The sequence below is a fragment of the Archocentrus centrarchus genome, chromosome 20, assembly GCF_007364275.1.
Source record: "Archocentrus centrarchus isolate MPI-CPG fArcCen1 chromosome 20, fArcCen1, whole genome shotgun sequence".
NCBI lineage: Eukaryota > Metazoa > Chordata > Actinopteri > Cichliformes > Cichlidae > Archocentrus > Archocentrus centrarchus.
In genome coordinates this window covers 23,190,759-23,211,460 of record NC_044365.1, presented here as the reverse complement: position 1 = coordinate 23,211,460, position 20,702 = coordinate 23,190,759, and the positions used below count along the sequence as shown (strand labels likewise).

Below are 20,702 nucleotides of genomic sequence, written 5' to 3'. Positions count from 1 at the left end.
GTTGCTTGTCTTTGAAAGCAGTGAAATAATTAGTCGTTTTGCCGCTGAAATAGTTTAAAGTTTAAAACAAACCTTTATTGAAAATAAAACTGATACAGTACAGACATCACCACACAGTATATGATCAGTTCCCTTGTTTTATGAGTTTAAGGTAAAAGCTGTAAACCTCAGTCCTGCAGAGTGTCCGGTGGCTGCACGCGTCATCCACTTCCTGTTTGTGTAAAAAGGACCTTACACTAGGACAGGGGTGGGCAACTCCAGGCCTCGAGGGCTGGTGTCCTGCAGGTTTTAGATGTTTTCCTGATCTAACACCTGAGTCAAATATAGAAGTCATTAGCAGGACTCTGGAGAACTTGACTGCATACTCAGGAGGTAATTCAGCCATTTGATTCAGGTGTGTTGGATCAGGGACACATCTAAATCCTGCAGGACACCGGGAGTTGCCCACTCCTGCACTAGGACATATTCCAGAGGCACTCTCAAACTACGATGATTTAAAGACAGATTCAAGTACACCCCCCCCCCCCCCCTTTTTTTTTTTTTTTGGCCACTTGCAGAACTTGTAAAAGGTGTACAAGTTTTCAAAGTGACACGTGCATAGATCTGTTAGCAAGTTCAAGGAGTTAAGAAGGTAAGAATCACAGGGTGACTGTCATATTGAAACATGAGCAGACCTCCAGATGCCCAGAACAGCTTGGTTAAGGCGGAGGATGAAGAAGTATTTTAACTAAACAGCCAAAATACAGAGTTGTGATCATCTGTGTTACTCAAATACTGCCCACTCCAGGCCAGGTGTTGAGAGAGAGTAATTCCTATAAATGTGTGGCACCTGTTTGGTTTATTTCAGAGGACTAAGATGCCAGAAAGGCTGCAAAAAAAAAAAAAAAGTTGATGGGGTTGCAATAGCAGTGACCATGTATTAATACAAAATGGGTCTATAAGCAAAAATCAAACAACATGAGTTTAAAATACTGTTAATAAAACTGAGCTGTGTACTTGCAAGAATGCTGCAGGGTTAATTTTCCAGAAGTTAAAGTAAGGAAAATTTTAGTGTAGGAACACCATTTGGCTCAACAATATACAAGTACAGGCTCACGGTCATTAAAAAATAGGATTTCATACCACATTTTAGTACTGCACCATTAGGTTTTAGTGAAAAATACCAACAGTGTAGCTTATGAAACTGAAATTATATGTAACTGATACAAAAAGATATGCTGACCACGAGAACATTATACAGTAACAGCTTACCACTTTAACAACACTGCTTGGAAACCCTTTTTATCTGAATACAGACAAGCTTGTACCCCCCCACCCCACCCCAAAAAAAATAAAATAAAGAAACAAAAAACAGCTGCACCAAGTATGGACAACTTTGTGGCATTTAAGAGACGATGTAATCCAACATATGTATTTCATGTCGATGATAGTCTGGTGCAGTACTCCAAAAAACTCTTAGCTAGTCTCTTCATTATTTCTGGTCACTTTTCAGGAGAAGCACCAGCTCCACTGTGACAGTTCTGTGGAAGTGTGCTACTGCTCCTCTCCAAGTTTGTCTTTAAAAGAAAAAAAAGTAACAATGTTGTTCCATCCGAGCAGTGGTGCAAGTAGTCAGGCCATGACTGGCGAAGGAAGGGGGCTATCTGACTCCGGCTCTGGAGGTCATCCACTCAAGGCCTTGGCATAACCTGAAGAAGAAGAAAAAAAAAAAATATGAGAATCAGTTGTAAAAACATCAAGTTCTGCTTCAAGTATCATGAGAAACCAGGATGCACCATATGGCCAAAGCCAGACTGTATAAAAGACAGGCGTAGCTGCCATGATGTCACCCTCTGGTTTGTGAAGCCATGTTATGAAACTTGAGCATTTTAGCAGTTGTGACTATTTTTGAAAGTTAATGTCACTTGCAGGTTTGAGGTTCAGCACTGGTTTCACTTTTCAGACATGTAAGCAACATGCTGCTTTTATACTAAAATAGACCTCCTGTACTTAACACTTTAAGTTAGTAGGTGTTAAATGTATTCATCTGTTTTCACAGCTTTAGACAACTTAAGTTCATTTTAGGAGAATCCAGCTGGGATGTTTTCCACAGCAGGAAATGGTTTGCTTCAGATGTTTTCACACAACTGGAAATACCCTGCTGTTTAGGTGACAATGGCTGCATCCAGGCAGCTTCTAGTGGTAAGCATACCGGACTATTACTTGCACATCGGCACCACCGGGCATCACACAGACTTTGTGATAGGAAGCAGATGGGTTAAAGGCTAGATAATGTTTGGGGGGACTGCACTGCACATTTGTGTTCTCACTAACTTCCCTTGTTGTCTTACTGCATTTAATGGGTCCCTGTTTTTACCCTGATACACAAACAGCAGTGGGTCATTTATTTTTAAAACAGAAGTGTACTACTGTTAGCCACGTGAAGCCTCCTGAGGCCTCAGGGCTTAAACAGGCAGCTGCAGTGACATCTGGTGGTTCACACACCTCACTGCAGGGCAATTTAACAGTTTCAAGTAGACATTAAAGCAGTATTGCTCCAGAAGTGTCCTCACAGGAATGTGCTGTTAGTGTCATTTGTGCTGTAACTGCAAAACTTGGAAAGTTTTCTGAAGCACTGAAAGCTGCAGATATCACTGGTTTTCATTTGATACAGACAACTAAAAAAGCAAATTAAAAAACTAAACACACTTTGGGACTTCCATATGCTTTATACTAAAGTATATTAGTACAGGGATTCCCAGTGTGGGGCGTAAACTCATTTAGGAGGAATAAACCATTTTTAAAGAACTACAAAAAAAAAAAAAATCCCACTAAACTTTTACGTTAATCAAATGTGCAAAACAGCAAAGCCTAGTGATTTAAAAATTAAATCTATCTACATTCTTAATTTTCTGATATTTTTGATCTTGTATTGATCTTTTCAACAGTAGGCGAGAACTAAAACTGGAGTAATGGCTATTAGGTGTTGGAGGTAAAGCTCTTAATGGAGAATAGTCAGTCTTTGAAGATCAAAATGAATCCACGAAAGCACAAAGGGTCATATGATGATCTACAGAGTTTCAGATTTTAAAAAAATGTGCCACAGCAGTGTATTAGGAAAAATTCAAACTCAAAAAGACAGAAAATGTCTGCATTCTTTTATTACTATTCACTGCTTTCACATTTATAAGAAACTAATAAGACCAATTAGAAACATCTGTATATTCACTGAGACCCAGGGTCTGTGTTGCAGCTGGATGGGAGTGAGATCTTAAAGGGATTTCGTCATCTAATCCCTGAATTAATTAAAAGCCCACACACCCTACCAGTCTGTATAGCCTGCTTGTGAAGAATAAGAATCTCCTACCCTTCTCCTGTAAGTGCACAGCAGGACTGTATGTGCCAGGGGTGGTCTTTGATGGAGCTCAGGGTGAGGTATTTGGAGATCTCTGCTGCAGACATACAGTCCTTCATATCCTGCTTATTGGCAAATATCAACACAGCTGCTTTCCGCAGGTCCTGAGGGAGAGAACAGAGAACAATGAAAGCACAACCTTCCTCACTGCCACCTTTTAAACCACAAGCTCTAAACAATGCTGGTGGGGGAAAAGACTGGACATAGTTCTATGTTGTCTGCCTCCTTATAGTCGTACTAGTAGTTAAGATGAGTATTTATTTTACCTCATGGGCCAGCATCCTGTAGAGCTCCTCTTTAGAGATAGCCAGCCTTTCTCGGTCTGTGCTGTCCACCACCAGAATGATGAACTGCAGAGCAGAAGGGAAACCACACTGAGTGACCTCTTTTCAAAGGCATAGTAATGAAATGCAACACAGAGGGTGTGCTTTTCCGGGCCAAACCCATCACAATGAGAAGTGGTGACTGCTATGCTAATACCCCAATCAGAATAAGAAAAAGTCTGTCTGTATGATAAAAGGCCAGAGGCATGTTAATCTGAAAGAGATGTGAGACACACCATCAAAACCAACGACCCCCAGAAGAAGACATGGATCAACATGAGAGTGACTCAGAGCACAATCGGGGTGTTACATGACCACTTAAATTTGCAATGAAAGTATGAATACAAGTTATTACTCTAGCCCTGCAGTAAATGGAAAATCTACTCTAACAGTTTAGCAACAAAAATCATCATTTGTTCGATGCAAAAACACTTGAATGTTACAGTAGTTTAACTCACCTTTCCATAATAATCACATAATCTTATAGGCTTTTCCTCTGTTTCCTTAGAAGCCAAGTTCACATATTTCAATTACTTTTTAAGTCCTGTCAATATTCACTTTATATTCATGTGAAAGTGAAAAACTGGTTCTTCCATCTGAAAATGTTTTTCATGTAAACACATCGAGTTTACTAACATATATAGCACGGAACTAACCATCAGAAAATTTACATATTACTAACTTCCTCTTCTCCTATGACCTGGGAATTGTTCCCAATCAGCCATCACCATCACCTTAAATACAACTTGAGGAGTGAGGAAAAAGTTGGTTTGTGGACCAGTTAAGAGCAAGGACATACAGGTGTGTAATCACGTCATTAATCAAGTGGTACGATGTATTAATGCTGCACCTCCACACAAAGCAAACCATCACAGGAGAAGGAGGAGCTAAGGCTTTGACAGATTTACCTCCTCCATCCTCACACGTCTTTTTAGAATCTCTAACACAACCTCGCAATGAAGATGTGCTATGAGGAGATGCAAATAAATACGCAAGGAGACATTTTAGTATGGGAAGGCTGCCATGGAAATACAGAACATCTACACAATTTTTTACAATACTTAAATTTGTAAACAATTATAGCACCAAATATTTCAGGGAACAAAGGATGAGGAATCAGGTTCTATATTTAAATTCTAAACAGTCAAATTTAACTTAAACTTGTACTGAATATTGTACAGAGCAATCTTTAAGTTCTCATACACATCTGCCTCAGCTGCTGTTCTTTTCACTGTGGTAGCTGACCCTAAGCTTTGCTTTTCAGATGGGCCCCTTTGTGAAAGGGGCGACCTTTGACTTGGGCGGCCCCTGCTGCCGTCTGCGCTTCGAACAAACACCAGCTGCCACGCTCGGGGAGAAAACCGTTGCTGGACAATGCATGGCTACGGAGAGTGTGAAAGACTTTGAAATACGTTTCTCACCTCTGTATTGGAGTAGTAGGTGTTCCAGGAGGACCTGAGAGATTCCTGCCCTCCTATGTCCCACATCAAGAAGTGGGTGTTCTTGACAACTATTTCTTCCACATTGCTTCCGATGGTGGGAGATGTATGGACCACCTCGTTCATTAGACTTAATGAAACAGAAGATTGAGTTTGTGTCTTTCCAACTTTAAACACATATGAGAATGATGTGAAAAATGGCAATAAAAGTACTTACAATTGGTAGAGAATAGTGGTTTTCCCTGCATTGTCTAGTCCCACAATGATCACCTTGTGCTCTGCGTAACAAAACATAAAAAAACAAAACATTTTTTTAAACAACAAATTAATTTGACATTATACAGTGAGAAATAAAAAACAGACTGGATTCAGTCCACAAAAAGTATTCGTGACATTTAAAACTCAATGTACTTCCTCCCTCCCTCGCTTCTTCCTGACATACTTTTCCCCAAACAAACAAACAAACTCGGACCTACAGTAAGTTCTGGTTATTCACATAACCAGCTAGAACACCAGTGAGGGTTTTGAGGTGGGTATGAGCTAGGCAAATATGACGGGCTAAATGCAGAATCAGAGGCAACATGTAGACGCTAAAATATCTGAGGCCAATGTTTTAACTTTCCTGCCCTTGTGAGGCCTCCGGCTGCCAAGGAGGAAGGAAATCTGGCCAGAGGGCATCACACCTCTGAGGCTTTTGATGAACTATCCTGACTTTCAGAAGGTTTTACATGTGTATTGCTTCCTTAAAAAGAGGCAATGTAGGGACAAACCTGACAGCACAATCAGAGAGAGAAAAAAATTGTTTATCAAAGAAGAAGAAGAAGACAGGAAAATGCTTAAACATCTGTTAAGTTTGGTAACACAGACTCTTTGCTTTTACTGCTTGTGGAAGTTGTGCTTGTGTGCGCAGTCATATCCCAAAGGTCCATTTTGGGGCAGAAAAAGGGTCAAATGAACTATCAAACAATCATCATGAAACTGTAGGTGCTTTATCAGACAGAGGTCACTACGCTACACTACAAATATGCTTATGAAGTACAACATATATAAAACATAAGCACACTAAAAGAGAAATGTATTCCTTGTGCAGTTATAATAGTCAGTAAAAGTAACACCAGGAAACATTTAAACAAAGAAAAACTGTAGGATACAGCATTTCTTGTGTCTTCAGTCACATTTCTGCCAATATTATTACACAGTGCTTATTACATGCATTTAACTGCAACTCGGTGTCCCAACAATTTCACCATGACCACACCGCAATCCCCTTCACTAAGCAAAACTTGACACTGGGAACAGTTTAATCCAGAATTAGGGTATGATGAAAGTAGGTGCCTGCCATCCTCAGGGCCAGGCAGTAAGCAATAGGACACAGACAAAAACACCAAAATTAATTCCCCATCAGATGATAAATGATGACCACTGGAATTAAACAGAAAATGAAAATTCTATATGCAAGCAAAACCACATCCATCATTAATCATCTTCACTTCTCAGTACTTTTTACCAACAAAATAACGCTTATAGTTAAAAAAAAAAAAAAAAAAACACCTCTTAACAAAAAAGCGCATGTTACACGTCTACAGTTAATAAACACTTTACATTGGATGACCAAAAATCAAGAATTAAAATTTGTTTATTTTTCTTCATCTAAACCTTTTTATTTCTGTATTACTTTCTATAATTCTTTCCTGTTCCAGTATGCAAGTGACAATGTAGTCATGTATAAACCTTTTGCCTGCTACTGGTATACATTTGAGTTAAATTTTTGGCAGCTTCAGTCCTCCATACTTTATGACTAAAAATTAAAGCATAATATAGTTTTTCCAGCATTGTAATTTATCACAAACACAGGAGTAAAAGACTAGTTAGACTTGTTCCATTGTTTTAAGTGAGCACTGGAAGCCACAACTGAATGATTACATTACATTTACAGTAAACATCTTTTCAGAAAGTCAAGGAAAAGTTATGTAAGGTCGACGTGTCCTCCTGGCCAGTGAATCAAAGCTGATTGACAACTCGGTGAATACGCTCCTGCAGGCTCTTAAGGTAATCCATGTCGGCTGATAAACAGATTAACTATTATATTGGTGGGTGGTGTCATGCCGATAGAGTACTTTAAATGGCTGCCTTGATTTACAAGTTAAACAAAGACTGGTCGTTGGCAGGACTGAAGAAAAAAAAAAAAAAAAGAAAGAAAGGCGATATAGCGAAATAATTCTCCCGTTTGTTATTAATGCTCATAGGCTGCTCGCTCCATGCTAACAGGCTAATAGTTCGCATTATCCCCGGTTGAGCAGCCGGCGGGAGGTTAGTGAGCTATAACAATATCACCGACACCCACCTTGGTTACAAAAGAAGCTCCACAGTTTGGCGAATATGAGACCCATTGTCAGAGGTAAATACCGATGTCCGTCCCTCTGTGAGTAGAGCGGCCGCCAGCACCGCGCTGCTCCACTCTCTGGTCCGCACTGTGCAGTGTGTACGGCTGGCTGCGGCTAGCTAACACTAGCTCAAAGAGCTCTGGTCCACAAAACACCTCAGCGACCTTTCCAGCGCGAACTCCATCTAAAACATCTATGCTGCGAAGCTAAAGCGAGAGCTAAAGCTGAACCGTGACGACTTATTATTAAATAGGTTCCACTAAAGCCTCCACAAGGGGTACAAATAAAACCCGACTGTACAGAGCAACACTATGAGATCTCTCCCACTATCTCCTCTTCTTCTGCCCATTAGCTGCCAGTTGTCCGGTGAAAAAAGCAACCCCGACTGCTCAGTTATCTTCCGTTTACGCGATGACGTATACGCGTCGTGGCATGTTTGTGTCGTTGTTTGTTGTTGAATTCTGCCATTGTTAACTTTTTTGTTTTATTAGGAATATTTTATATCCATAAGGCCAAAACTGTCAATTCAATCCCGCATTTATTTGTTTCTGATACTGCTTATAACCCCTAACCCCCAAAAAAATCAAGCAGAAAAAAAGGTTTAGCTAAAATTTAATGTTTTATCTGATGAAGTTTTTTTTTCTTGTTATGGTTTTATACATTAATGATTATGCACCCTTTGATGTAGACGCTCCATTTTCAAAAAAAGTATCGTTTTCAGGGACTGGAACGCCGTTCTCGTGTAAACGGGAGGCCCAAACGCATCGAAACTGTACCGTTTTCACCTGAAAACGTTCTTGTGTAAACGAGTATGTTCACTCTGAGTTATCGCTTACGTGAGTAAAGAAAGAAAGCCATCAATGGAGCTCTGATACCACGACTCACCATGGCAACGGGTAAATAAACACCAAAGCCTCCATTTGAATCCAGTGGATCGACTTTCGTACGTCAGTGGTGAGCACGAACTTGGTCCACTTTGTTATCATCATAGACAGAATGAAAAGTTTGTTATGAAATATATGACTTCTTTTATACTATGAGCTGTATTTACCCAACTTGAATTTTCATCAGATGAAGCTGAATCCCAATTTTACGTTTGAATTATAAAATCTAATTCAGCTGCAACCTGATGGACAGAATGCAGGAGACAGAAAGTTAAGATAAAAATGCTGAGAAACAGCTCAGACTGAGTTCACTAACAAACCTGTGTATTAGTTACTGAGATAGCAACAGATCAGTTTTTGATTTAATAAAAAATATTTTTTGCTACAGTTTATGACAGTTCAGTTTATGACCATTTAAGTGTTTAGATAATTATTTAGTAAAAATGTAATTCTTGATGGAATAGCAACCTCACGTTTTTTTTTAATGGAGAATTTAATTATTTCTGACGTTACTGGATAAAAATGAGTAATTACATTTAGAGAAAAGCTGCTTTAATGTTCCCAGTGTAACTGCTTCTAAGGTTATCTAATCTCAGCTTCACTGATAAATGATGGCTCCCTGATAGCTACAGCAGAGATGTTTCACTGAGTTTCTGTTAAAGGTCAGAGTTCAGTCATAGTTTCACATTTAACTGAAACCATACAGGGCAGTTCTCCAAGTCTGTAATGAATGTAAAGCTTTATCAATACATGTTATCAGAACATGTTATCAGAAATGTCTCAGCTTTTATAGATTTTAAATATTTCAGTACAGTTTTGGTAGGATGAGCCATTTTAATTAAAGAATGTAGATTGTGTTGGGAAAAATGAAGCCATTATGAACAGTTCCGGACAGGATGAGGAAATGACTGGAGCCTGACCTGGATCTGGAGCTTATCTGGTCTGAATCCGTGATCCTGATCCATTTGGATCCTCCTGCTGTGCAAGTGGACTCAGACACAGTTTGCTGATCCGTTATAGAGCCTATGATCACCGATTTAAGTGATTTTCATTGGAAAATTTGGTGAGATCCATACTCTGTATTTCAGACACAATTTAAACCACTTTAAACACATTTATTTCCATTTTTAAGTCCTAAAATAATTGAACCCCATCTTCACTCAAACATTCACATCACCTTTTACAACAGGACAAATGATTGATCAATGATCGGTGTGTTCTGCGACTAAAGTTTTATACAGGTCAGTGTGATTTAAACAGTGATGCTACAGTAAGGTACAGTAAATGTTTCAGAGGAACTGACTGACAGTCTGACAGCTGTGCTGATTATAAATCTGCAAATGAATTGGCTCCTCTGATCGTTCTGACAGCAACTTTATGAATGAGGAAATGAATCGCAGTGTCAGACAGGTGGTTCAGGTGCAGCAGAAGGGGAGGAGTCAGAGAGAAACTCTGAGTTTGTTGGATAAAACCTGCCAGCGAGCAGGTTAGGTTCACAGAGTCTGTTACCCCAATAACTGACTCAGAGTTGAAGTTAGCTCTCTTTCTGAAACAGTTTCACTCATTAGAAGATTAAAAAACTCAGAGTTTTTAGCTAAACCTGCTTTATGGAATAAAGCCAATAACATGAAATTTTGACTTAGCTCTGCCTGAAAACAAAACAAAAAACAAAACAAGTAGCAAAAACAAGGACCCATACTTTTTCTATTTCATCATAATGCAACCTTTTGTTTATTTGTCAATGGCTGTCTCTAAATACAGATATACAGATATGTAAATATAAGTATAAAGTATGTACACACACACACACACTCTCACACACACACACACACACACACACACATTGGTATGAAAAAATAAATGGGGTTAACTTTTATTTTATTTATTTTTTTAAATTAATTCATTTATTTGAAAATGCTGTGGGGTTTTTTGTTGTTTTATTGATGATTACGTTCTTCCCAAAAATGGTTCCCTTTATTTTTCTATTTATTTTTACCTGCAGGGCATTTGCATTTTATAAGCTGATTTACCAGTGTTTATTTATGTAATGATCATGTAATGATATATATATATATATATATATATATATATGAATGCACAAATGTCTGAACATTTGTTGTACAGAATTTATAGTAGTTTTATGAAAGTATTTCAAAACAAACTGTACTGCTTGAACTGTTTACATTGTATTGTGTGTATATGTATTCATTAATATATTATTTATTTTATATATATATATATATATATATATATATATATATATATATATATATATATATATATATATATATATATATATATATATATATATATATAAACTAAATAATATATTAATGAATACATATATATATATATATATATATATATATATATATATCTGTTAGTTTTAGATAAAGAGAAATATTAATAAACGACTTTTTAAAAATGAATTCAACTTGCGTCACGTGACTTATGATGAATGCGGAAGTACTCGCATAAAGCATGCCAAAACAAACCGGTCGACTTCATACTGCACAGACGTGAGTTTCAGAAGAGAATTTAAACGATGTTTACAATTAAATCACAGTAGGAATTTAATTTAACATTTCATTCAATTTAAGAATCGTACTTGTCGAATATTACAGACTCAGTTAAGTAATACGAGCTCTTATACTTTTGTGGAAATTGGACGATCTATCAATAAAATTTTGTTCTGTATGCCAAGTATTGCTGAATTGTTGGCCTTTTTAGGCTTTTATATTAATCCGGAGACTATGACAGTTATGATGTCCGTCTGACACGGGTTGTGTTTCCTTTGCACAGTCTGAAGCCTTGTTTAAAAAAAACAAACAAAAAACAGAAGAAATGTCGATTTTCCCACGAATTTCGCTGAAGCCTGAAGTGACTGAATATCTTAAGAGTGTCTTCTTAAACAAGGAGGTAAGAAAGACCGCATATGCAGTTCTTGGAAACTCGGTTTTCACTTTCAAATGAAAAGATGCACTATATTGTCAAAAGTATTCACTCGTCTGCCTTCAAAATTCCGTGGCTCATGGGGTAGAACAGGTCGTCTTCCAATCAGTGGTTCGATCCCCAGGTACTTCAGTCTGTGTGCTGAGGTATCCTTGAGCAAGATACTGAACCTTGAGTCGCCCTTGATACATCCATTGGAGTCTGAGTGTGCACGTGAATGCTTTGAGTGCTCAGTTAGTAGTAGTAGACAAGTGCTTTATAAGTACCAGTTCATTTACAATCTACAAACACTTTTTGGTGATATTTCATAGACATAAATGCATGCTGCATGCTTTTTATTTATTTATTTATTATTATTCTTTATTTATTGTTCAGGTTTTGGCAGCGGTGGGTCATCAGGAGGCAGAGCATCGTTTCCACAAGCTGCTCACATGTCTGTCTCACCCACCTTTATATACCTGTGTCCGAGCAAGCATCCACCTCGCTCCCCTGGAGGAGATCAAGCAGCAGCTGGGAGAAGAGCTGAGGAAGGTGAGTGTCTTGTAGCAGAGTGAAGAGGTAGTAAGGGAGTCCATATTATGTGCTGCAATATTTGGTTGCAGCATATTGGAGTCATGGTAACTCAGTTTGCCGTTGTTGTTGAAGCAGCAGATGTGCAGCTTGTCTGCAGAGGATGTCTCTGTCCAGATTCTTCCACACCCACGAATTACAGATGTGCTGCTTCTTCCTGTTGACGGCCCGAGGTATGTGATGAATGCGTCAGATAAATCTTAATCTGCTCTGTGGAGGACACCACTCAGCACCAACCTCTGAGCTTCTATCTCTAAAAGCCAAGTGTAACAGTAAAAGCACAAGAAATATGTATCAAATTCAAGTACATGGTGGTAACCACTAATTTTAACTATGTTTTGAACATGTAGACACAGACCCATAACAAAGAAACAACACACATCCTGAGATATCCGCAAATAAACTCTCGGCCAAAGAAAAAGATCATTCATACATCCTCTGTCACAGTGTGTCCTCTATTCTCAGGCCTGTGAAGCAGCTCAGCTCAGAGGTGGTGGTGGGTGCTCAGTGTGGCAGCGCTGTACTGAGAGGTGCTCACGTCTTTGCCCCAGGGATCCTTGCCAGCCCCAAATGTAAGACTCGAAGACCATAGAAGTAAAGTGAGGCCATGAACAGTTAGAGCAGCATCAGTGTCTTTGTTTTTTTTGTTTTTTTTAATGTAATCCCAGTGCTTTATGACTAGAAATTACATTTTCCTTTTTGCCAAAGAATCTGTGTTTGAGCTGAGTGCTGATGATCTTCCTTAAACCCTCCCTTTTTTTTTTTGCTGTCAGACATGAAGGCGGGGGATGTAGTGTCTGTCTTCTCTGACTTGGAGGGCCGGTGCACTCGAGGAGCCACGGGCTTCCAGGGGAAGAAGGTGTTTGTGGGTAATGGAGTTGCTGAAATGGATCGCTCCACTATCTTCTGCACAAATGAGCCTGTCAGGTAAGTAAACATTGTCTTTTTTAAATACTTGCATGACTTTGTAAAGTAGCTACAACTGAGTGTCTGGTTAATTGATTAGTTACTATCTTTAATTTTTTCCAGAGGTATTGGTGTCCGAATGGTGGAGCCACTTTACAGAAGTCCTTCCTTTGATGGTGTTCTGCCTAGCCTAGTGTTCCTGCAGGTATTAGAGCCACAATGCTATAAATTTTGACTGCTAAGATGAGACCAAATTGGACCTTTATTGAAGTGGAGCTATGATGCTGATTTCCAGTTCAGAGTAATCCATGTTTTCTCTTATACTGGGCCTTGGTGCACCCTATTGGTTCATCCTATGTCTCAGATAAACTGTTTTAACTCCTCTTCCTTTAACTTTCTTAAGAATGGCTGAACTTTGCAAACAGATGGATGGGGGCCACTGCGCTCATAGTCTGAACTGTGTACCTGAGATCATATGTTCCAGCTGATCATATGTTCAGAGGTCACCAACTTTCTGCAGAGTGAACCGCTACAGAACTTTAAACTTCATGGGGCCTTCAGATTAGCTCTAGAACAGAGAGCTTCATAGAATGGATTTTCATGGCTGCATCCAAGCCTTGCATGCAAAGCATCAGATGCAGTGGTGTAACGCACGCTGCCACTGGACTCTGGAGCAGTGGAGACATGTTTTCTGGAGTGATGAATCACACTTCTTCATCTGGCAATCCGATGGATGAGTCTGGGTTTGGCAGTTGCCAGGAGAATGGTACTTGTGTGACTATATTGTGCCAAGTGTAAAGTTTGGTGGAGGGGGCCTTATCTTGTGGAGTGGTTTTTCAGGAGCTGAGTTCGACCCTTTAGTTCCAGTGAAAGGAACTCTTAATGCTTCAGCATACCAAAATATTTTGGACAATTTCATGCTCCCAACTTTGTGGGAACAGTTTGGGGATGGCCCCTTCCTGTTCCAATATGACTGCACAGCAGTGCACAAAGCAAGATCCATAAAGACATAGATGAGTGCGTTTGGTGTGGAAGAACTTGACTGGCCTTCACAGAGTCCTGACCTCAACCTGATAGAACACCTTTGGGATGAATTAGAGTGGAGACTGTGAGGCAGGCCTTCTTGTCCAACATCAGTGTGTGACCTCACAAATGAAAGAATGGTCAAAAATTCCCATAAACACACTCTTAAACATTGTGGAGCCTTCCAGCCTTCCCAGAAGAGTTGATGCAAAGGGTGGGCTGGCATCATATTAAACCCTGTAGATTAAGAATGATGTCACTCAAGTTCATATGTGTGTGTGAAGGCAGACTAGCAAAGACTTTCGGCAATATAATGTCTATGACAGAAAATAAGAAATAATGTAAAAGGTCCACTTTAAAAAGAGAAACAGTGAGCTTTCAGTCTGAATCAACCAGGAACTGTTCACTGTGTATGTGCTGTGCAAACACCACTGAAGTGCATCCATCCTGTGCAGAACCTCCCCTCTGTGGTTGTGGGACACGTGCTTGGGCCTCTCCCCGGAGAGCGGATCCTGGATATGTGTGCTGCACCTGGAGGGAAGACCTGCCACATTGCTGCACTCATGGGGGATCAGGTACCTCTTCTCATGTAAAGATTTGATCATAATTAATATTCGGGCTTACATTTACACTGTGTTACAACAACATTCAGATCTGAGGCTATGCTCAGTGGAAACTAGCTAGTTTGAATGTGACTGATATAAGGTTTCAGGGGGAACCTGTAATTGTCTTGAACTGACCTGTATGTGCAAAAGAAAATAACAAAGATAGCACTAAATTAGTCACTGTTCATAGTTTCATTTAAAAGTTGATAAACAGAAGCCAGTAATTTGTGAGAAAAAGACAACAAAGATGAGGAAAAAGAGACACAACTTTTTAATTTAGGCTTTTTATGGAGCAATGACTCCAGATGGCACAAATCCATTAGTTAAACTACAGGAATGTTTAAAGACATAAAGGCCTGAATGTGCTGTAATTTTATTCTCCTAAATTCTGACAAAACTGGGGTTATTATATTTAAATCATTGAAACATGATGTCTAACCAGGTACTTACTCTGGATGGCATTACCTTGGCCTCCAGCAACACTGAGAAATCTGTGAGTCATTTGTGATCAGGATAGGTCCTTCAGCACATTCAACAAATATGTAGGACTGCTTTGTTTCATCGGCACAATATCCCTAAAATTAGAAACATCCTGTTTGGGAGTGATGCTGAAAAACTAGTTCATCCATTCATTACTTCTAGGCTGGGCTGTTGTAATTCAATGTTATCAGGTTCTAAAAGCTCCCTGAAAAGCCTAAAGTTAATGCACAACTCTGCAGCAAGAGTACTGGCAGGGACGAGAAAGCAAGAAGATATTTCCCCCATGTTGGCTTCTCTTCATTGGCTTGCTGTTAAATCAAGAATTGAATTTAAAGTCCTTCTCCAAGGGCCTGAATAATCAGGCCCCATCTTATCTTAAAGAGCTCATAGAAACTTATAATCCCAGCAGAGCTCTTTGCTCTCAGACTGCTTGTCATTCCTGGGGTTTGTAAAAGGAGAATGAGAGGCAGAGCCTTCAGCTATCAGGACCATCTCCTGTGCAGCCAGCTCCCAGTTTGGATTCAGCAGACAGATACCCTTTACTTTTAAGTTTAGACTCAGAACTTTGTTTTTTGATCAAACTTATAGTTAGGGCTAGATCAGGTGACCCTGTCATTAAAATTTTGTCTTCTGTCTCCCTTAGTCTGTGTTTTGTCCTGTCTCTTTGTACTCTCTTTTTCTTTTCTTTTCTCTTTTCTTTTTCCTTTCCTTTCCTTTCCTTTCCTTTCCCTCAACCCCCAGCCAGTTGCGGTATATGGCTGCCCCTCTCTGAGTCCTGCTGCTGAGAAAATAACAAAGTCTTCATAGGGGTTTGCTTGATTGCTGGGGTTTTCTCCAGAATACTCATCTCAAAGTATAAAGCACTTTGAGATGAGTGTTGTTGTAATTTTGGTGTAATATAAATAAACATGAATGGAATTCAATCATTTCTGTACTGAAGTATGTGAGTGAAGAGTTGAAGCCCAGAGTGGGATGGATTATGGTCCATGTGAATATAGTTCTTTACCCTTAAAGAAAGGCAAAAAATGTTGAACGGTGTTTTATTAATGCAGTAATTTGACTGGGCCACGTGCATGGTATGTGGCCCATGAACTAGAATGAGTTTGATACACCTGATTTAGAGCTAGATCTCAAACATTTGCTGGCATGTCCAACTTGAGAAGCTGAAAAAGCTTTCATTCATTGTTAACAATAGAAAAGGACCCAAGTGGAATTTAAGTACATTTAATGTCGGCATGATAACATCAGTAAACTCTTGTTCATTCATTTTTCATTGAAAAGGAAAAGCTATATATATTCTTAATATATTTTTTCCCATTGGTCATCCACATCACATCTGCAGTGTATCTGTGCCTCTCCAGAGGAGCCTGCTGTGCAATTTGAAATCCATGGGATCTGATCTGTGTCCTTCTTGGAAGACTGGGCAGGCAAACACATTTTAAGTTTAATATAATCAAATTAGTGGTCACATTGTCCTGTCCACAAAGGTTGAGATATTACATACTAGATATTACATTGTGATACAGATTTGTGAAATTTTCTTTCCGCTTTAACTTGTTTCTGATATTTTTTTCTCTCTGACACAGGGAGAGGTCATAGCCTTGGACAGGATCCGAAATAAGATCGACCGTATTTGTCAAAATGCACAAATGTTGCATTTGCAAAGCGTGAAAGCTTACTGCTTTAACAGCACTCAGGCTGTGAGCAGTGACCCAGCACAGGAAACTGAAGGTGCAGTTTATGTATCATATTGCATCCTAACTGGGGTCATAATGAATAGTCAGTAGCTCAGTTCTGTTCATTTCCCAGGACCTCCCTTCGCTCCTGAGAGCTTTGACCGGGTTCTTCTTGATGCTCCCTGCAGCGGCCTCGGACAGAGACCCAACATGGCCAACAGCTGGAGCCTCAAAGAGATCTGTTCCTACCAGCCACTGCAGCGCAAGTTATTTCATGCTGTAGGTTTAATTTCACACACATAAACCACATTTTATCGTTTAATGTCACATCAGTAATAGCTTATTTTAACCTGTAGGTGGCAGCATTGGATAGAAATTACACCGCAGCGTGATCACAGCTCAATTTACTTCTTAAATCTCACTTTTCTCACTTCACTTGAAGGTACTACACTGATCACTGACTTGCCAGTATGGCAAACTTCTAAGCAGACAGTTGACTGAGCACTTGAACGCAACCCTGGTTCTGTAAAAGATCGGACGCTGTGTAAAATGTAAATAAAAACTGAATGCAATGATTTGCAGTCCTCATAAACCCATATTTTACCAAATATTTAAACTATAAAAATGTACCATTTTAAGAAAAACACGAGCTCATTTTGAATTTGATGGGAACAACTTGTCTCAATAAAGTTGGGGCAGGGTCATGTTTACTGCTGTGTAGCGTCCCAGCTTCTTTTAATAACAGTATTGAAACATCTGGGAACTGAGGAGACCAGTTGCTGGACTTTTTGGGAGAGTAATGAAGTCCCATTATTATCTGATATAAGATTTTTAGCTGCTCAGTTTTAGTGAAATACCTGGACTGCAAGCAGGCCACTCCAGCACCTGGATTCTTCTACTATGAAGAGTAGAAGAATCCAGGTGGTTCAAAAGCTGTTGTAATAGATGCAGTAAGCAGTTTAGTATTTTCTTGCTGAAATATGCAAGGACTTTCCTGAAAAAGATGTCATCTGGATGGGATCATATGTTGCTTTGAAACCTGTTTATACCTTTCAGGATTGTTGGTGCCTTTCCAGATGTGCAAACTGTCAATTCCACAGACACTAATGCACCCCCATACCACCACAGATGCAGGCTTTTGAACTGAGTGCTTATAACAAGCTGGATGGGCCCTCTCCTCTTTAGTCCAGAGGACGTAGCATCCATGTTTTCCAAAAAGAATTTAAAATTTTGACTCTTCTGACCACAGCGCAGTTTTTCCACTTTGCCTCAGTCCATTTTAAATGAGCGTTGGCCCAGAGAATATGTGGTGTTTCTGGATCATGTTCACATTTGGCTTCTTTTTTGTATGAAAGAGCTTTAACCTGCATTTATGGGTGGCACAGAGAACTGTGTTCCCAGACAACGATTTCTGGAAGTGTTCTTGACCCCATAACAGTGATTTCCATAGCAGGATCCTGCCTGTTTTTAATGCCCGAAAATCACGGGCATTCGATATTCATTTGTCCCTTGTCCCTTGTGCACAAATTTCTCCAGATTGAGAATCTGGTGAGGATATCATGTACTGTAGATGATGTCTTTGCAGTTTTATGTTGAGGAAGATTATTCTGAAATTGTTCCAGAATTTGTGGTGTTTGCAGTTTGGTGACCTTCTGTCCATCTTTACTTCTGAGAAACTCGGCCTATACCCACTCATATTACTCACCTGCTGCCAGTTAACCTAATTAGTTGTAAAATGTTCCTCCAATTGTTTCTTTATAGCACCACTACTTTTCCAGCCTTTTTTGACCAGTACGTGATACTGCCAGCAAATTCTAAACGAGCTAATATTTTTCATGAAATAGTCAAATTTCTCACTTTAAATATTTCAAATGCTTTATGCACTTGCTATGTGTATATATATATATATATATATATATATATATATATATATATATATATATATATATATATAAAAATTTAAATGACGTCGGTCAATGGTTTTGGTTGATACTGGCTCATTACTGCCCCCCAGAGGAGTGGGCACAGTCAGTGGGATGAATGTGATAAATGATGAGAATTATAGTTAATGGCTGTTTTTCCTTCCCTCAAAAGTGTATGTTTGCATTTGGGCCACCAACATGTATGTTTTTTGGAGCCAGAAATGACCATGTTTGGATGAAAAGTGTGTTTTCAGTGTGTTTTCAGCTGATGCTTGCAAATTTGGTTAGCAAGCTGCATTCAAACTGTACAAGAGCATGCATAAACACAGATACCTCCTAACTGATGCTAACTAAAAGACAAGTAAAATACTAGAATTTCACTCCCCAAAACTGAAGTGCAACTTTTCGAGCCAGCCTCAAGTGGCCACAAGAGGAACTGTAGGTTTTTAAAATTTTTTTTTTTTTGGCAATTATTTTTAAGGCTTGGAGGTTACTGGGGAAAAGGCCAGCAAAAAGTGAACCAAAACAATAAAGATTTGGTCCAGTCCTTAAAAAAAAAAAAACTCTCTAAAAAGTTTAATAACTTTAAACTTAACTTTAAAGTGAGCGCATGAATGCATACCTGTGTGTTTTGCTGCAGGCAGTGCGGCTGCTGAAGAAAGGCGGGGTATTGGTGTACAGCACCTGCACAGTGACTCTAGCAGAGAATGAGGAGCAGGTAGCTTGGGCCCTTGATACCTTCCCCTGCATTTCACTTGAGCCACAGGTAAAGCACTTCAGCCGCATGGACATACAAATTTACCAGTAGATACATCACAGGTTTACGCTCTTTTTTTCAGGAGCCTCATATCGGTGCTGAAGGTATGCCCGGAGCCGGCCTGCCACCTGAGCATCTGCGCCTCCTCCAGAGGTTCAGTCCCGAGCTGAGCTGGGAACAGACAGAAACTACAACCCCGTTCTGCCGCGGAGCCGACAGCGACACTATCGGCTTCTTTATCGCCAAGTTCCTGAAAAACTAACCTGAGGGCTTCTTTTGTTTCACATGAGACAGCAAAATGGAAACAATAGTGTTTATATTACAACACTCTGTGTGCTTTGACAGGCCAGTGTTGACAGAGAGCTCCCTGCGCTGTTTACAGCATCTGCCTCTTAACAGCTGCTCTCTAAAACCATGGGCCATATAGGGATAAGCTTTATAAACACCAGGGGAGGGAGGGATTGAGTGGGGGGTGGGGGGCACGTGGGGATGGAGACTGGATGAGTATTGGCAAATGCAGCAGCACTAGGGTTGCCATAACAACAGTGACGACACAGCTGCCATGGTGACGGTGGATTCGCTGGAGAAGGGATCAGGAAGTAGGTGTAGAAAGAGGCCATGAGAGGAATTAACAATTTAGTGTCTTTCCAGCGCTGGAGACAACTGGGATATTTAATTAGGACTTCTGAAGCCTTCTAGAAAGAGGAGATGCTAGTGTTTGCCTGAATCACTGCATTCATCAGAAGGGAATGTGCTCAGTTTTTCAGAATAAAAGCACATTTAAAGGAAGCCTTTTTTTTGGATGCAGCTACATCACAGACATAAGAGAGAGAAAAGATGGTGGTACAAGTGTAACTTCCAGGGAGAAAAAACATTTTTATACCTTATTTTTGTTTCTGTTTTTTGCCAGGTTTGACTGGTGTTCCTACTATACATCCCTTGAGTTAGGTGCCTTTCTATGTTCACATTTTTCATGGGTCAAAGAAATAAGGCACAAGGACTGGAGTGAAATGAGTGAAAAAGCAGCCAGTGTCCAATGAAAAACTTTGATAAACCTTCAGAAAGCCTGGAAAACTACTGTTCAAGACCACTTTGAAAGATGACAAAAAGGTCTGGCTCCTTGGATGCAAAATATGAAGAAATTAGGGGTGACTCAAGATTTTTGCACAGTACCGTAAGCACTAGTACAAATACTTAATAAAGGGAAAGGACATTACATTTATTATCACATAGTATTTGTATGGAGAAGTAGTTTATATTGTAAATTTAACAGCTTTTTACCATATTGTCGGTTGTGAGTTGACGGTGGCTGCATGAGAATTGGTTACATTTTTTTTTCTTTTTCATACCAATTTGAATATTTTAGGGTCTTAATAGTTGGTGGGAT

At 39.5% G+C, this 20,702-nt stretch overlaps 2 protein-coding genes across 11 annotated transcripts; one reads left to right on the top strand and one right to left on the bottom strand.

Moving 5' to 3' along the window:
• Positions 1-1,322: 1,322 nt before the first annotated feature.
• On the bottom strand, positions 1,323-7,932 carry arl8 (ADP-ribosylation factor-like 8). The gene is made up of 6 exons (XM_030756087.1): positions 7,501-7,932; positions 5,374-5,434; positions 5,139-5,286; positions 3,661-3,744; positions 3,347-3,498; positions 1,323-1,688 (listed from the first exon to the last, which is right to left on the bottom strand). The coding sequence occupies exons 1-6, from the start codon at positions 7,544-7,546 to the stop codon at positions 1,640-1,642; spliced, it is 540 nt and encodes a 179-aa protein (XP_030611947.1). The 5' UTR covers positions 7,547-7,932; the 3' UTR covers positions 1,323-1,639.
• A 451-nt stretch (positions 7,933-8,383) lies between these two features.
• nsun6 (NOP2/Sun RNA methyltransferase 6) lies at positions 8,384-19,760 on the top strand. Of its 10 annotated transcripts, none has more exons than XM_030756892.1 (12): positions 9,647-9,665; positions 11,227-11,343; positions 11,752-11,907; positions 12,022-12,119; positions 12,412-12,518; positions 12,720-12,873; positions 12,976-13,057; positions 14,331-14,450; positions 16,547-16,691; positions 16,770-16,915; positions 19,199-19,324; positions 19,398-19,760. In XM_030756892.1, exons 2-12 carry the CDS (start codon positions 11,269-11,271, stop codon positions 19,575-19,577), a joined length of 1,389 nt encoding a protein of 462 aa, XP_030612752.1. In that variant the 5' UTR covers positions 9,647-9,665; positions 11,227-11,268; the 3' UTR covers positions 19,578-19,760. The 10 variants fall into 10 exon arrangements, with proteins under 10 accessions (XP_030612756.1, XP_030612752.1, XP_030612755.1 ...); XM_030756895.1 differs by lacking the exon at positions 9,647-9,665 and adding an exon at positions 10,897-10,943 and having other exon boundaries at positions 12,028-12,119; XM_030756894.1 differs by lacking the exon at positions 9,647-9,665 and adding an exon at positions 10,897-10,943 and having other exon boundaries at positions 12,025-12,119.
• The last annotated feature ends 942 nt before the right edge of the window (positions 19,761-20,702 follow it).

What these genes read in the sequence shown, in the direction of transcription:
- nsun6 (XM_030756892.1), top strand. Translation starts at nt 11,269, where the DNA reads ATGTCGATTTTCCCACGAATTTCGCTGAAGCCTGAAGTGACTGAATAT. An exon ending in AGCGCAAGTTATTTCATGCT is followed by an intron (nt 16,916 to 19,198) that starts GTAGGTTTAATT and finishes GTTTTGCTGCAG; the next exon opens with GCAGTGCGGCTGCTGAAGAA. An exon ending in GCATTTCACTTGAGCCACAG is followed by an intron (nt 19,325 to 19,397) that starts GTAAAGCACTTC and finishes TCTTTTTTTCAG; the next exon opens with GAGCCTCATATCGGTGCTGA.
- arl8 (XM_030756087.1), bottom strand. Translation starts at nt 7,546, where the DNA reads ATGGGTCTCATATTCGCCAAACTGTGGAGCTTCTTTTGTAACCAAG. An exon ending in GAGCTTCTTTTGTAACCAAG is followed by an intron (nt 5,435 to 7,500) that starts GTGGGTGTCGGT and finishes TTTGTTACGCAG; the next exon opens with AGCACAAGGTGATCATTGTG. An exon ending in TGTGCACTTACAGGAGAAGG is followed by an intron (nt 1,689 to 3,346) that starts GTAGGAGATTCT and finishes CTTCTTCTTCAG; the next exon opens with GTTATGCCAAGGCCTTGAGT.